This window comes from Oncorhynchus nerka, linkage group LG15 (genome assembly GCF_034236695.1).
Source record: "Oncorhynchus nerka isolate Pitt River linkage group LG15, Oner_Uvic_2.0, whole genome shotgun sequence".
NCBI lineage: Eukaryota > Metazoa > Chordata > Actinopteri > Salmoniformes > Salmonidae > Oncorhynchus > Oncorhynchus nerka.
The window spans coordinates 50,524,538-50,540,783 of NC_088410.1; the positions used below are offsets into that span (position 1 = coordinate 50,524,538).

At 40.5% G+C, this 16,246-nt stretch overlaps 1 protein-coding gene across 2 annotated transcripts in view; it reads right to left on the reverse strand.

The window, feature by feature from the left end:
• LOC115142857 (vesicle-associated membrane protein-associated protein B/C-like) overlaps positions 1-15,953 on the reverse strand; it is a 39,621-nt gene extending 23,668 nt beyond the window's left edge. Inside the window, exons 1-2 of one of the 2 annotated variants that reach the window (XM_029682660.2) lie at positions 15,674-15,953; positions 8,773-8,925 (exon numbers count right to left, since the gene is read on the reverse strand). In XM_029682660.2, coding sequence (XP_029538520.1) covers positions 8,773-8,925; positions 15,674-15,731 — 211 coding nt within the window. In that variant the 5' untranslated portion in view covers positions 15,732-15,953. Of the gene's footprint in view, positions 1-8,772; positions 8,926-12,483; positions 12,604-15,673 lie in introns of those variants that run through there. The other variant, XM_065001665.1, reaches the window with a different exon arrangement.
• Positions 15,954-16,246: the final 293 nt, after the last annotated feature.

Sequence of the window (16,246 nt, forward strand, 5' to 3'; positions counted from 1 at the left end):
GCACATTGCTGCACTTTTAATATGAAGAAATAGTTTATCAACATTTTAAGCTAAACGTTCTGATCTGTTGCATCAGCCTCATTGCTTTGAAACTTTTTTTGATGTACAATGGTTATATGAATTTGGGATCTATTGTCCCACAACTGTCCCAAACTCTGTTTTGGATTTATTTTATTATTATATTTGTTTTATTGAATATTAAAACGTACAATCTACCTGCAGTGAAGCCGCTCAACATTTACATTACATTGAGTCATTTAGCAGACACTCCCATTCAGAGCGAGTGTGTGTATGCACATACAAGCACTTGCACAGCATCAGCCTCAGGCTAACAGGCATTGGATATAACAGCGTTTCCCATCAGTGTCATTCAAAACATGTTCATTTAAAATAATAATTGGTGGGGGGGTATATTGACTTTGTATTTTATCTTTGACTGGCATTCTATCCCCCACCCGGCAACTCCACTCCCACTCGTCTCCAGTTCCACATCCACAGTTGTTTGGCATATGTATTTCTTGCACAGAATGGTAAACTTTTTTTACTATGGGGGATAGTAGATTTTGGAAAAGTACCTGTTCTAACATCTTCAACGTGTGCCTTGTAATTCGATAAGAATACGCACCGGTGCATCCCCGATATGTACTTCGGCGCTGTGATAAGGACCTGATTACGTGACTGGTATTGGCTAATAAGAATTGAGATATCTGAGAGAGCCATGCGAGTGAAAAGTGATTCGGAGCAAGGCGACTGGCAGCTGGGAATTATAATAATTAAATTCAACCCAAGGGCAGGGCACGATGGTCACTTTGGCCGCAAGGTATGGATTTTTTGAGGGGAGGGGGCATTACGGCCACACAATTGAAGGCTTGGTGTAGACTACATTTGTGTCGTATTCTCTATGGTAAAATACCACTATATTTTGTAAAGTGGTTCCTTGCATCGTACAATGATGAAAAAAATTACTTAGTCACGAACGCTCAGTCACATTTATTTATTTTCATAGCTATAGCAGACAATATTTGTGTGCTTTGTTTTCATTTTCGCCATGGAATAAATATTGAGATTAATACAGGGCTGTGACGAGACCACTAACAGCAAATGTAATGTCCCAAAAAAACTTAGCAGTTGTAACCTACCGTCCAATGAGGCAATGGCCAATGCACATTTCACAGGCTCAGTATCTCAAAACCATATCAAATAAATTGTTTGTAAAATAGTTGCTGTTGAGCTAAAAAATGGCAAGTTGAGAATGAAAAAGTATACAAGGGCTGGAAATTGCTAGGGACTTCATGATATTGTCACGATACTTAGCCGCCAATACAATGTATTGCGATTCTCACGATTCTATTTGTATTGCGATTTGATGTTCCAAACATATTGCTCACTGTCTGCTGCAGAAGGACAAGAGAGCGCATGATCAGTCATGCAAATAACATGCGTAAAATGTATGCATGCCGCAAAATGTATGTGTGGCACAAAATGTATGCGAGGCGCAAAACATCAAATGTATGCACGCATGAGTGTGGAAAACATGTTGGCTCACCATTTTAAAAAAAGATGCAGAACATGCTATAGCATGAAAAATGCCATTGTTTTAGCGCAGGTACAGCTAGCTAATGCTGCCTAGAAAAAAAATAATGTTGATATGTGACCCTTTTCAGTAAACTAGGCATATGTTGGGTGCTTGACTGGTGTTGTTAGTACAGAATGCTCGGATCAACGCTTAAAGAGATGGGTGGGGCTGAAGCTTAAGAGGGTGGGATCGATGCTGAATGGTTGTAGACAAAGGGCTCTCCAGTAGTAGTACCAAAACATTCAAAGGCCATGTTTTTCAACTTCCAAAGCAAAATGACTTCCCCAAAAATGTATGATTATACCATTTTGCAGCTCCGAGTCTCTACTTTTATCCAATGTAAAAAATAAAAAATAAATTGTAGCAATTTTTGCTTAATAACACCGATTTGAGCCGGTCGGTCACATATATGTAACTATTGATCCCCCATCACTAAAGTACACCTACAACAAGCTGAGAAAATCCTCTATCCAACTGGATTTAAAAAATGTTATACAACTCAGGACACTTTTTTCTACCCAGGCACTTTTTTGGGGTGTAAAGAAGAGAGAGTGGTTCGCTTGACAAAGTAGCAGGCCCCAGTGAAACGGGTACAGTGTCAGGTAAGCAGACACTTAGAACTGAGACCTCTAGAGGGCGTAGTTCTTCTTGACATTGTGTATTTCCTCTAGGTATCAATGGAATCAGCCCAGCCGTTAATACACTCGTGTCCCCTGGGGACCGGATTGTACACAAAACATCCTATCAGGCTGCAAAGTATTCCTCAAGTAGATTTAAAGAAGGGCCACAAAAAAAATACAAAAATGCATACCTTCTTAATAAAACAATGTTCCACCACCATGATATGGGGTTAGCTACTTCTGGACGTTGTGTACAGCAGGGGTAAACAGACTGGTGGAAAGTGATTGGTTGAACACTGTACATAACACAGTAGCCACCCTGGCATGGTGGTGGAAATGGTGTTTTATTAAGGAAAGCCATTAAAGCTAGGAGGAAACCGATGCCTTTGCAGCCTGAATGGATTATGTTTTATGTAGTCGGTGGTTGCGGGGGTTTAGGAGTGTATTGCTAGCTATGCTATTTGCTTTGGGACCAGATGACCAAAGACCAGGCAACGTATACTTTACTGAACTTTGGGGCTAGCAGACACTTTCATTACAGGAATCATGAGGATAATGTACTTTACTGTTTGACCAAATCGGCAGGTATCCTAGTGGTTAGAGCGTTGGGCCAGTAACCGAAAGGTTGCTGGATCGAATCCCTGAGCTGACAAGGTAAAAATCTGTCATTCTGCCCCTGAGCAAGGCAGTTAAACCCACTGTTCCCTGGGCGCCGAAGACGTGGATGTCGATTATGGCAGCCCCCTGCACCTCTGATTCAGAGGGGTTAAATGCATTCAGTTGTACAACTGACTAGGTAAACCCCCTTTCCCAAATCATGGTTTTAGCCTCCTAAAAAAAAAGGACGTTTTTAGAGAGTCGCAAAATGTGACTAAATGGTCGCAGTCTGGAGCCCCGAATACAAAAATAAGTAATATGAGCAACTCTTTAATGCTTCCCAGAGGTTTATTGAGACACGCGTCTCAATAAACTGTGCATCTCAAAAAAACGCTCGGGAGTTGTGGATACATCAGTTGTGACTTGAAAGAAGAAATATCATACAAATGGAGTAAGATGATTCATTAAGCAACTTTTATCACCCTTGATACGGATATACACCTTGATGAGGAGACTATTTAGAGCCTGCTGTCATTATTGGATCACACAACAATAATATGGAACAATAACATGAAGGAAAAAGTTGTTTATGGCCAGCCATAATGACAGGAATTGCAATATAAGAATGTTTAAGTAAGCTTACTGTAGAATGCTGGGTTTAAAAGGCCTTTGAGACAATTAAGACCTATGGTTTTGACACACAGTAGATACATTTGTTGACACAAGGGCCCCTTTCTCTGATTGAGACATCCATGCTACATAGTTTCCCATCCAACGCAGCACAATACAAATCAAGTTGAGCACTTCTGTGGTGTGCGTTTTAACAAACGTTTTGCGGGGGTCACACTTCAAAAGCTCCATGTGGATCACCAACTAAGCTTGTAAATGACACTTTAGGGATTTTAGGTATCCTGTGGCAAAGTGTTTCCTTTCAGTCTAGCCAAAGTGGATTTCCACATTGCCTTTTGTGCTGCGCTGTTTACAATTATAGGGAAAAGCCTCTGTCAGGGTACTGTGACTGAACGGGGGTTGTTTGTCGCCCACTACTGATCCCCTTGCTGACTTGCAGTCCGACTGGTAAAAAATATGTTGTGGCAGCAAATAGCCGTGTTAATGAAGCCAGGAAGGCTCTGGGTAGAGTTGTCTCCCTCAAAGAACGGCACCGGGGTGAGAACACAGCTGTTGGCCCAGGGAGAAATAGAGACGGCCATACCGCTAGCCAACAGAAAGCACTGCAATGAGATGTTCTGTCTGCATAAATGTTCTGCAGAACTGCCTGGATTCTCAACTGATTTCAATATTATTATTTTTTACTGAGAATCACTTGTATTAAAATTTGAATAAATCTTGATTCCAAGTAGTGCAGGGATGTCAAACTAATTTAGCCGTGGGGGCCACAATCAGTCTTCACCTAGGTGAGGGATGGGCAATTATGATGGTGGGGGCCACAAGAAATCTGAACACATCATGAGGGGCCACAGTGGCAATGGTCAGCATACCCACTAGGGCTGTCCCCGAAAAAATAAATAAAACATTGTAGACCGAGAGTCATATGTTAAATATGTATTTTTCCCTATATAGACATATGTAGGCTAATGAGCTTGTCTGATGCTTTAAGCACACTGTGATTAAATAATTAAACATGACTCAAGAGGGAGCCAGAGATCAAGATAGCCTAACCAGAAGGTAAAAACCTGTTGCTCCAAATATTCTGCCGTTAAGCTCCTGAAGTTGCCGATAATAGGCTACACCAGGGGTCGGCAACCTTTTCCATTTGGAGAGTCAATTTATCTTACCATATCTACCGATCTGCGTGCCAGTTGTGATTGTCATAACTTTTTGTGGAACAGTTTCATCTAGTTTAAAATAAAGTATTCGTATCTCAAAATAAATGTGGTTAATCAAAATTCTAAAAGTAACTTCTATTGACATTGCCAATTATGCAAAAATATTCTCGCCCCAGTGAGCTCCAGACAGACAAAGCTGTAGGATATTTGCGCAAGGGATAGGCCCATTTTATAATGTTTCCACCAGATCAAAGCATGACATTTTTCCCCTTTCACACTGAATGGTTATCTAAAAAAGAGCTGTAAAGATTTTTGGATGGATGTAAAAAAAAAAACTTTAAAAAAACTTTTTACTTGCTTATTTTAGTTTTAAATTGAATTGTACAGTATAAAACAATCCGAATGGAGAACGAACCATTGATATCACTTAGAATGTATGTGTTGCCACCCCAGGGTCACGCACTACTCATAAAAGAGCATTTAGAACTTTTATTATTCAAAAACATAAAAATACCATTATACCGTAGTTTAGGCTCCGGATTACGACTACATGATACTCTAATTGTCCCTATACTCATCATGAGGTTGGTACAACCTAGCTTATGAATGAAAATTTACAACGTAGGTGCACAGGTCGAGAGAAAATGTAGAAATCAAGGTAACAATTGACACATCCAATACCGCCTTGCACTCTTGCCTGCATCTAGCTGATCTAGGGTGTAATAATTAGTCCAACAGTTGCAAATGAGAGTTTCTATTGGACAAATTCAGGTATGTTTATCCCCATTTTGTTCAGTTTTCTTCCGTTTAAGAAACGATTTAACAGAATCCGTGGAATGAATACACCCCTGATCACATGCAAATGCAGTTCACTTTCATAGCAGCCACATACAAACAGCATGATAATTTTTGTTCGTTGTATAATTCCAACTCGCATCCATGCACTCTCCTCCTCTCCCTCACCTTTCCCTTCGCTTGTGGACTTCAGTGCACAACACATCCGCTGTCTGTGACCGGGAGATAAAACCTTTTCAAGCCACACCATATCATAACCGCTACACACAGCTAATATGGTGATGACAATGTAGGCTAACGTCATAGTCAACATAGCTACTAGAACTAACGCATTAGTAAACACACTACAATCATGGAGTACAGGTGTACAATTAGCAAGAAGAAGTTTAGCAGTTACCAAAAGCTTACATTGACTTGGAAGAGTTCCAGTGTTGGATAGCCATAGCCAACATAGCATCACTCTCCGTTTGAGCCAGGTGTTTGAGTAGGCTAAACTAGTTAGCTGCATTCGCTAGCTAAGTGAAAACTAATATATATATATATAAATAATATAGCCCCAAAACTATATCACTGCTCTAGAGGAGATCTGCATGGAGGAATGGGCCAAAATACCAGCAACAGTGTGTGAAAACCTTGTGAAGACTTACAGAAAACGTTTGACCTCTGTCATTGCCAACAAAGGGTATATAACAAAGTATTGAGATAAACTTTTGTTATTGACCAAATACTTATTTTCCACCATAATTTGCAAATAAATTCATTTTTCTAATTTTGTCTGTCATAGTTGAAGTGTACCTATGATGACAATTACAGGCCTCTCTCATCTTTTTAAGTGGGAGAACTTGCACAATTGGTGGCTGACTAAATACTTTTTTGCCCCACTGTAATTCAGTAATTCCTCAAAAAAAATTGCACTGTTTTTATCAACAGCAGAAGACTGATAGATAACTGAGAACCGCAGCGAACATAAGGAGATTTTTATTTGTGCCAACAAAGAAAAAGGGAAATAATATTGTCAAAGTAATGGATTACTTAAATTGAAAAACTCAGGGATGCAAACTGGTGAGGGCCCAAAAAGGTGACACTTTTATTTTTGCACTGAAACAGGCAAAAACATCCCTATTAGGGGGAAATGCAGGTTAACTAATTAAACAACAAAGAATATGATCTACATGATCAGTCTGTGTGTAAAATAAAAAGTGGTTACTGTGAACCTAACTAAAAATGTAAGTATTGAGAAAAAAACAATACACTCATATTGCAGTTAGCCATGACAGCCTTTATAATAGAACACTTGTTCTATTATAAAAGGCTGTCTTAATTAAAGTAGAATGTCGATCAAGTGCACAAGGCTACCTGTGTGCGAAAATAACGTTCACCGAGTAAAAAAATAGTACATTCCCCCCTCACTCTCTCACACACACGTTACTGTCAAGTTCAACACAACAAAAGCAATATCTTTGGGCTACACTGCACATTATTACATTGAACACTTTCTGCCTGTGGACATCTGTTCTACAATGTGCCAGCAGAGCCAGATACCCTTTGTTGGCATTGATCTCTTTCAGGCAGAGAGTACACCTGGCATACCCCTTTTTATCCACTGTTTTGAAAAGTGAGAATGATGGAAAGTGGTGGTGTTCCTTTCACCTCAATAGTGGCATCCAGCTTAAGCCAGGCCCGGCTCCAGCTACACTTGATCCCTGAATCCACTTGTTTAATAAGCAACACCTAATTTTCCCCTAATTCTCTCATTCTGAAAATGAACCACATACCGTAGAGGGAAACCATAAGTTCACAGATAGTAGTTAGTTCGTTAGCTAATTAACATTTCAGATTGCCAGGGTCCAGTAAGCAACTAATTCATTATAATTTGAGGAACGGCAAGGAGTCGTATACCAATTAATACTATAGCGAATTGGTAAAGTTACTAACGTTAACTCATTGATGTTGTATGTAGCTAAAGTTAGCTGTCTGCCTTTATTAGCCAGCTTACACCATAAACTCAATAATTTTATCAGTTAAGTTGGCTAATATTGCTCAACATTTCTCTGGCTAGCTAATGGAGAATTCGATCCAGCTCGCAAGATACTTAATGCTAACAATACTTGTTCCACCACACTTTCTCCCTCACATCAAACTTTCCAAATGCCAGTTGTTTTTCGGTTACAGCTCATGAAGTACGCTTCATCACCTTCTCACCCCCGTCTCCGTGGTCAGGCTTCTCACCTACCTCTTCATTATCGTTCAGGGGACGCGCTGCTGCAACTTGGAAACTGCCTTTCCACTCTCTGCGGTCTTTCCAGAGCACACACTGATACTCTAACTAGAAAATTGGTTCGCTCTTCAGTCCGTGCTGCATTCTGTTATGTAAACAATTGGCTGAGCCTTGGATACAGCCATTAGTGATCCAAATCCCCCCCACAAAAAAAACCTTCTCATCGGGTCTACACAAATCATGTAGGTCACCTATTTTGGATTAAAAGAAAGATTACTAGTTTCCCTGAAAACTAAAGCGTTAAATTACTCGTTAACACACAATTAACTGAGTACTCTAACACGTTTCTTTGTAACCCCTTACTCCAATCACTGGTTACTAGTCTGTGCATAGTAGCCTAGGTTATATGCTGCCGTGTGTGCTCACGTGTGGAATTGCGTCATTCTACAACTTATTTATTTTTTAAATAGAATTAATCCGCTCAATTTTGAGAGTTGTTTGGCAAATGTAGGTGTTTTAGAAACATTAGAATCTGCTCTTTCCTAAATCAAAACGTTCGATCTGCATGAACCTCTGTAGGATGATTTGAAAAAGTTTTGGTAAGCGCTGTTCCCTTCTTTGTCAAATACACACCCTGCACTGTCTCTTCATTCACAAGACAATTGATAATATTGTCACACACACTACTGTCAATTTAATCTTCTCTTCAGCCTTCATCTTTTATTATAGGCCTATGTGTGAAATTATTTTTTATATCGTTTAGGTGTAGTTTTAATGGGCCATTGTCAGATGGCAGCCAACTGTCGGGTGAAAGGAGGGCAGGGAGAAAAAAAATGTAATGTCCTCCTAAAAGATTCTAACAACGATAGTGTGTTGTATAGACTTATTTAGGATAAGTCAAGGACAGGGGGGACATGACTTTAAAAATGGCAGAGTAATTAAAAAAAGTAATTCTAGTGTTAGACGCCTCACTCAAACAAACACAAGGTAGGTTAGGAAGGACCTGACATACAGTACCTGCTAGTAACATCTAAATAGGGAATACATGGACAATGGTTGTAAACCATAGCACTCATTCAGGCCTACAAACTCCCTGGCTTGGTAGGGTTGCACAATTCCTTCAACCAGGATTTATGAAAAACCTGAGAACTTTGGTTAAGGGTACGTAATTTTGCGTACCTGAGACGTTGATTGAGGTGCCGGCGTCGATGACACCGCTATTTGGCCGGACGCAGTACCGGCGCGGGGCTGTCGTCTTGACTTTGAAGCACACATTCCTGTCTGTGGGGTTGGAGAGCTTTAAGGTTGTGTTGACCACATCCGAGAAGGGACCTGTGGTGGGAGAAGAAGGTTTTATCAAAATATAAATAAAAACTTTACAGAGGTAGGCTTATACACTGACAGAGAAAATATTGGAGACTATCTTAAAAGGTAGATTCAGTAATAGTATTTTACCATTTTAAAACAACACAATAGAAATCTGACAAGACTGCCACTAGCGGATTTTACCAATATGGGCATGCCTCAATTCTTTGCTTTGAGACACTGAGGGGCAATGAGGGCACAAGGCTATCGCATTCTATAACATCTGGATTCATGGGTGGTAACGATGACAGAAAAAGAAGAGTATAAAATTGCCACAAGCAGACAGACTACTGCATGTGAAAGATGCAAACTGTAGAGAATACATGATGGGCTAATGAAATTAATAGGGTTACTGAATCAGCACATCAAAGGCATAAAAATGTGCTGGATCGCCATTGAGGAAGGGGGGAGTTTGAAGAGAGAAAGGGAAGTAACAATACAAAAATCATGATTAAAGCGATTCACATTACGCAATGGTAGAGGAACACATCTTAAGGACAACAAGTCTGAATACTAGTCTTTCAAAACAAAAGAATATCAGGCCTACTTTTGAGCTATAATGGCCTATGCTTTTCACTGGGGACATCAATGAACTGTGTTAATGACCCACATCCCGACAATGACGGCTTCACTGAAATGGCAGTAGTCCTAATCATCATCAAATTATTATCTGGGGCTAGGCTTCTTCTAATTATCACTCTCTTGGAGGACCTGAGCCCTAGGACCATGCCTCAGGACTACCTGGCCGTGCTGCTACTCCAGTTTCAACTGTTCTGCCTGCGGCTATGGAACCCTGACCTGTTCACCAGACATGTTACCTGTCCCAGACCTGCTGTTTTCAACTCTCTAGAGACAGTAGGAGCGGTAGAGATACTCTGAATGATCGGCTATGAAAAGCCAACTGACATTTTCTCCTGAGGTGCTGGCCTGTTGCACCCTTGACAACCACTGTGATTATTATTATTTGACAATGCTCGTCATTTATGAACATTTGGACATCTTGGCCATGTTCTGTTATAATCTCCACCCGGCACAGCCAGAAGAGGACTGGCCACCCCTCATAGCCTGGTTCTTCTCTAGGTTTCTTCCTAAGGTCTGGCCTTTCTAGGTGGGTTTTCCTAGCCACCGTGCTTCGACACCTGCATTGCTTGCTGTTTGGGGGTTTAGGCTGGGTTTCTGTACAGCAATTTGTGACATCAGCTGATGTAAGGGCTTTATAAATAGATTTGATTGATTCACACGTTTGAGGTGTATGGATCTTGACACATTAGGCCAGAAGCGCACACCAAATTGCAACCCCAGCCTTTTGTCATTGCCTGAATAATAATACAGTAACCTCACTCTACTAACCTCACTAATATCAGTCAATAACAACCATTCTTGCTACTGTCAAAAACGTTCAAAGAGAAAGCACAGACTGTGTCACGTCAAAGACATCTCCCCTCAATTTTAATAAGTAGAGCAGCTGATGCTATTAAGGCCATGACTAGCCTAATTAGAAAGCAGTTTTCATGCCAACCACATCCTTGGGTCCTTCGTCTAGAGTTCCATTAATTCCTCGGCGGTAGCGAACAATGAACAATCAATATCCAAGTCCTCTTAAAAAAAATCAACAAGAGTAATACAAGAGCAGCTTTTTAACTTCAAGAAAGGATTAGCTATCAGTGGTATCATGACTAATAGCTCTCGTGCTACAGAACAATAAAACATGGACCTAGGCATACTAGGTTCACCTCACAAAAACAGTGGCATCTAAGAGAATGCCTAGGATCTTGTAGAGAAATAACATCAGTGGCATCTTGAAAGAAGGCACTGGTGCCAAGGCGACAGAAATGTGGCCGTTTTAATTTATTAGGCCCATCAAAAATAAAAGTTGCTTAAACCGTATAGTCTAAAACATGTAGCCTGGGCCCCTATTTTAAGAAAAGTCAGCTACGGAGGAGAATTAGGAAGGACGTAGCTGGTTGTAACGGTAACCCAACCGGATGCAGTGAAAATAGATCAAATTAATTTGGTATATTGTAACAGCTTTATTTCATTTGGTCAAAACTATGTGGAATACTTTGAGTCGCTGAGGAATCCAACTACCTTCAATTTGTTTCTAATAATCTCTAATAGTCTACAAATAGCCTGGACAAGGTAGGCTAATGGCTGTCCTTGAAGAACAAGAGGATAGTTGAGGCACCAGGGGCGTAGGAAGGAACACTACTAGCCTCAAGCCACTACATCCAAACAGATCCTTTCTTTACTTAGCCATCTCTGTCAAATCCCTCTGCACAGACAGACTTCAAGTTCACACCCAGCTTGATCAAGTACCTCACAGAGAACGCTAGCCTACAGGAATGCCAACACTAAGTCAAATCTGATTTCAAAATGATATTGCACCACACGAGTTGTTTCACTGAAGAGTGACCTTCCATTGTAATTCCACGTGCCTGTTGTGGAATTGTTCAATATCAAACCACTTTTGTTTTACAACTCTGAATCATGATGGTTGCATTAAGTGGGTGAACTCACAAGCCAGACCACAAAATGATATCCTCAACAGAATGACTCAGGTCAGCTACACTTTTGTTTCTGTGAAACCAGTTTGATAGGAAGCAAAAGCCTTCGGAAAGCACTTGGCCATATGACATTGAGCAACATACAGCTGTACAGGATTTAACTCCTCAACTGGATTTACAAACTAGCCTTAAAACATTCCACAGGACCTCGGAGTACACTTTGCACTAAAAGGAAGAACATGAAAGATTTGAGGAATGATAAATTATCTGAGTCTGAAAGACTCCATTTCAGGCTACCAAAATAAAACACACCTGCCTTCTAGCTGGTATAGAGGAGGAAGACCTTGCATTTGAGGGAAAGATGGATGCATTGTGCATGGAAATGTGGAAGTGAGCTGCCTCAGTCAGAATTAGCACATACACTAAGATTCTAGATAAAGTTTCACACCACAAATGTCCACAGCAACTGACACTTCCCTTTGCACACCGAGTCAAGACAGAGGTGAAATTCAGAACCTCACAATTGGTGAAACATTGGTTTCAATTAAACAACTCACTCAGCTAACTCCTGTGTAGTTGATCTACAACTTCCCGAAAGTGCCTTGGGATACTTTCCAACTGGCAAAAAACTGGCAGCGACAAAAATAGAGTTCTGAAGGACATATATTTGATGCTGCTATGTTGTCTGAATGGTGTGTTTTAAGGGAGAGCAAGACTGTTTGGTACCTTGAATGTGCAGTTCCAAATTTACATTTTTACAGATTAAGTTGATTTACACTACCGGGCAAATAATTTAGAACACCTACTCATTCAAGGGTTTTTCTTTATTTTTTTTACTATTTTCTACATTGTAGAATAATAGTGAAGACATAAAAACTATGAAATAACACATATGGAATCATGTAGTAACCAAAACAGTGTGAAATCAAAATATATTTTATATTTGACATTTTTCAAATAGCCACCCTTTGCGTTGATGGCAGCTTTGCAACACTCTTGGTATTCTCTCAACCAACTTCACCTGGAATGCTTTTCCAACAGTCTTGAAGGTGTTCCCACATATGCTGAGCACTTGTTGGCTGCTTTTCCTTCACTCTGCGGTCTGACTCATCCCAAACCATCTCAATTTGGTTGAGGTCTGGGTATTTTTGGCCAGAACCAAAAATCTCAAATTTGGACTCCAGACCAAAGGACACATTTCCACTGGTCTAATGTCCATCGCTCGTGATTCTTGGCCCAAGCAAGTCTCTTCTTATTATTGGTGTCCTTTAGTAGTTTCTTTGCAGCAATTCGACCATGAAAGCCTGATTCACAGTCTCCTCTGAACAGTTGATGTTGAGATGTGTCTGTAACTTGAACTTCGTGGAGCATTAATTTGAGCTGCAATTTCTGAGGCTGGTAACTCTAATGAACTCCCTCTGCAGCAGAGGTAACTCTGGGTCTTCCATTCCTGTGGCAGTCCTCATGAGAGCCAGTTTCATCATAGCGCTTCATGGTTTTTGCGACTGCACTTGAAGAAACTTTCAAAGTTCTTGACATTTTCCGTATTGACTGACCTTCATGTCTTAAAGTAATGATGGACTGTTGTTTATCTTTGCTTATTTGAGATGTTCTTGAAATAATATGGACTTGGTATTTTACCCAACAGGGATATTGTCTGTATACCACTCCTACCTTGTCACAACACAACTGATTGGCTCAAACACATTAAGAAGGAAAGAAATTCCACAAATAAACTTAAGGCACACCTGTTAATTGAAATGCATTCCAGGTGACTATCTCGTGAAGCTGGTTGAGAGAATGCCAAGAGTGTGCAAAGCTATCATCAAGGCAAAGAGTGGCTATTTGAAGAATCTCAAATATAAAATATATTTTGATTGCTTAACACTTGTTTGGTTACTACATGATTCCATATGTGTTATTTCATAGTTTTGATGTCTTCACTATTATTCTACAATGTAGAAAATAGTAAAAATAAAGAAAAACCCTTGAATGAGTAGGTGTTCTAAAACTTTTGACCGGTAGTGTTTAAAGATACTCTAGCTCATTGGTGAACACTTGAGCCCAAAAGGACCACAGCAGAATTTGTTGTCACCAAAGGCCTACCTTTCAATGGGCAATTTTAGCCTAAGATGCTAGGTGATTTGATTCTCTGTCCAGTCAGACTTTAATGAATCACAATCAATTAAGTGTTACAGCGCAATGGAAACTGACATGCTTATAAATATGCCATGTGTGGAGCATTTCATAAAAATAAACTGTGTGTAGGCCTAATATAGTTTACCTTAATACAGATCTATCACAAATATATTGTAAATTCCCCCCTTCCATCTGCTCACTCTAATGTCCCGCTCCAGTTACAGCCATGGCCACTGCGCTGTCACTACTTTAGCAATGTACTGTATGTCAGTGAATTATGAAGTCTTCAAGACTGGAATTGAGCTCCTCCGACTCTGGGTAAGTAGAACGGCTGCCTTCACTGCCAAAATCTTGTAATGTGGTTGTTATCAGCTGGGTGTGCAGGGCAGGAAACTGTCTCGTGAGTGCTGAGCAGCAGCCAAACAGAGCAGTTTCTATGGGTAACATTACTCACATGCAGAGCAGGGGACAGACGAGCAGCTAATGGAGGAAGTTATTTCTGATTTCTGCATGTAAAAATGAGCAAGGGTGATTTTTATCAGGATGGGACAGGAAAGTTCCTGGATTATAGAACTGTTGCGGGATCAGGATAATACGGGAAAATTTGACAAGACGGGAATGGATTTTCACTCCCATGTCAACCTCCATCTCAGACTACTCACCCCACTAGGCTAGACATAGAAAATCACTACTAGTAGGCCTAATCAAAAATGCATAAATGAAAAGCTTAGTTCAGGTGTGTTGTAATGTTCTCGAAATATGGCCATAATTTAAAGGAAATATATTGAAAATCATTTCTTAGGCCCTGGGTTCCCAAACATCTTCATGTAGAGGACCCATAAATAACAAAAAGAACATCAGGCTTATAGGAGAGGCCTATGATTGTGAATTGCCTGACAGAAGTCTTGACTTTCTTGTGAATTAAATACTGGTATGAGTAAAACAAAAATTGTCACTTTGCCGAAGACCCTGAAACACCCTTACATACCTCCAGGGGCACCTGGACCCAAGTTTGGAATACTCCTGAACTGGCCTGTGTGGCTTTGTATTTCCTTGAGGTTAGGCCAGCCTACTTCTTGTCATTAGCAATTATCTTAGTTGGCTCAGCTTGCAATGAGCCAAGACAAATAAAGAGCCTACCCTCACAACAAGCAGGGCAGTTATAACAATGGATTATTTTGGCTTGACATGTCTACCAAGGCCGTGGGGCATCTCAAAATGTCTGTAGAAAGACACTAATACAACAGGTACAGATGAAAGGCTATTTATTATTTTGGATCTCAAAAATGACCTAAAATTAATTTGTGATAATGCTTCAGGAAACATACAGAAGCTCTTACTCAGTGGGTCAATAAATTCATATGTACCTGAACACATTGTAATTCTTAGGATGCTCAGTACAAACTGTCCATATGGCACCCTGAGCCATATTGTGCTCCTTACCACACCTGGTCACCGATGAGAAAAACCTCCAGATATAAATGGTATTTCATGCCTAGTTCCACCTGAAAGCTGGCAAGCCATTAGAATGACAGCTAGCGAATTAACAAGTTAGCTACTCGCTAGCTAGGACACAAACTACTGTTAGCATGCTATCATTATGCTTGAAAGTAGGGGCAGTCAGCTGGCATTCATTGCTAGCTTGCTAGCTCAAAGGGCTACCTACACTGACATAATGTTGTCAGTCAAGCACGATAATAAAACGACTGACTGGCCGACTGGAACGCTATTGCACAATGCACGTGAAACATAATGTACCAACGTTAGCTAAGTAGTTAAAATACTAGGTCAACTAGACATTATTAATAGCGCCAAAGACCTGTCAGGGCGCTGCAGTTAGAACGTTAGTTAGCTTTTTTTCCAGCAGGCCTGCCTGGTCAAGGTAACGTAAACTGGCTAAAACGTTGGCTAGCTAGGGAACGCAAGTCAATGTTAATTCGAAATGATTATCCTCCTTAATTCACTATTAAGATTTTACAAATGAAGGGAATGATGTGCCCCCCGTCATTACGCTGGGCCTGTTACTACCTCCCCCCTCCCTTCAGAGTTGGGCCCTCCCCTCAGTCTCTTACCTCGGAATTTCAGTTCGTGCTGTGGCTCCAAGAGCAGGACCTGATCTTGCCTGGCCATGTCCCAGCGGTTCCAAGGGGGTAGCTCAATGTAAATGGTTTCCGTAGATTACTCTGTTATGGTGATGTTAACTAGTGTTTATGTTTAGAGTTAGTATTATGCTAATTAGTTATGACTATCCAGTCCCCCGGTCACCGCAATTAGACAGGGTGCTACTAGCGGCTGTTGTGATGATGATGATGATGATGATGCAGCAGGAAGGGAGTGAGAGTGAGAGAGGCTTCGTGCGACGTCACTGACCCTGCATAGCCACTCAATTGTAATGGCGTCTTTTTGTAGGCACTAACTCCTTCATGGTACGTTTGTCAAAGCCTATGGGAAAATGAATGGGTTATTTGGAGGGGTTTTGGGATAAACGCCAAAAAGTATGGTCTGTGGTAAACACAAGCTTAAGAGATCTAATACGTTTTGTCCTATGAGATAAACTTCATCAACTAATGTCACTTTTTGTGAATTTTGAAGCATTTGTGTAATCAAAATTCTATATAGCTCGCAAGCTTGTAGTCCTAAAAACG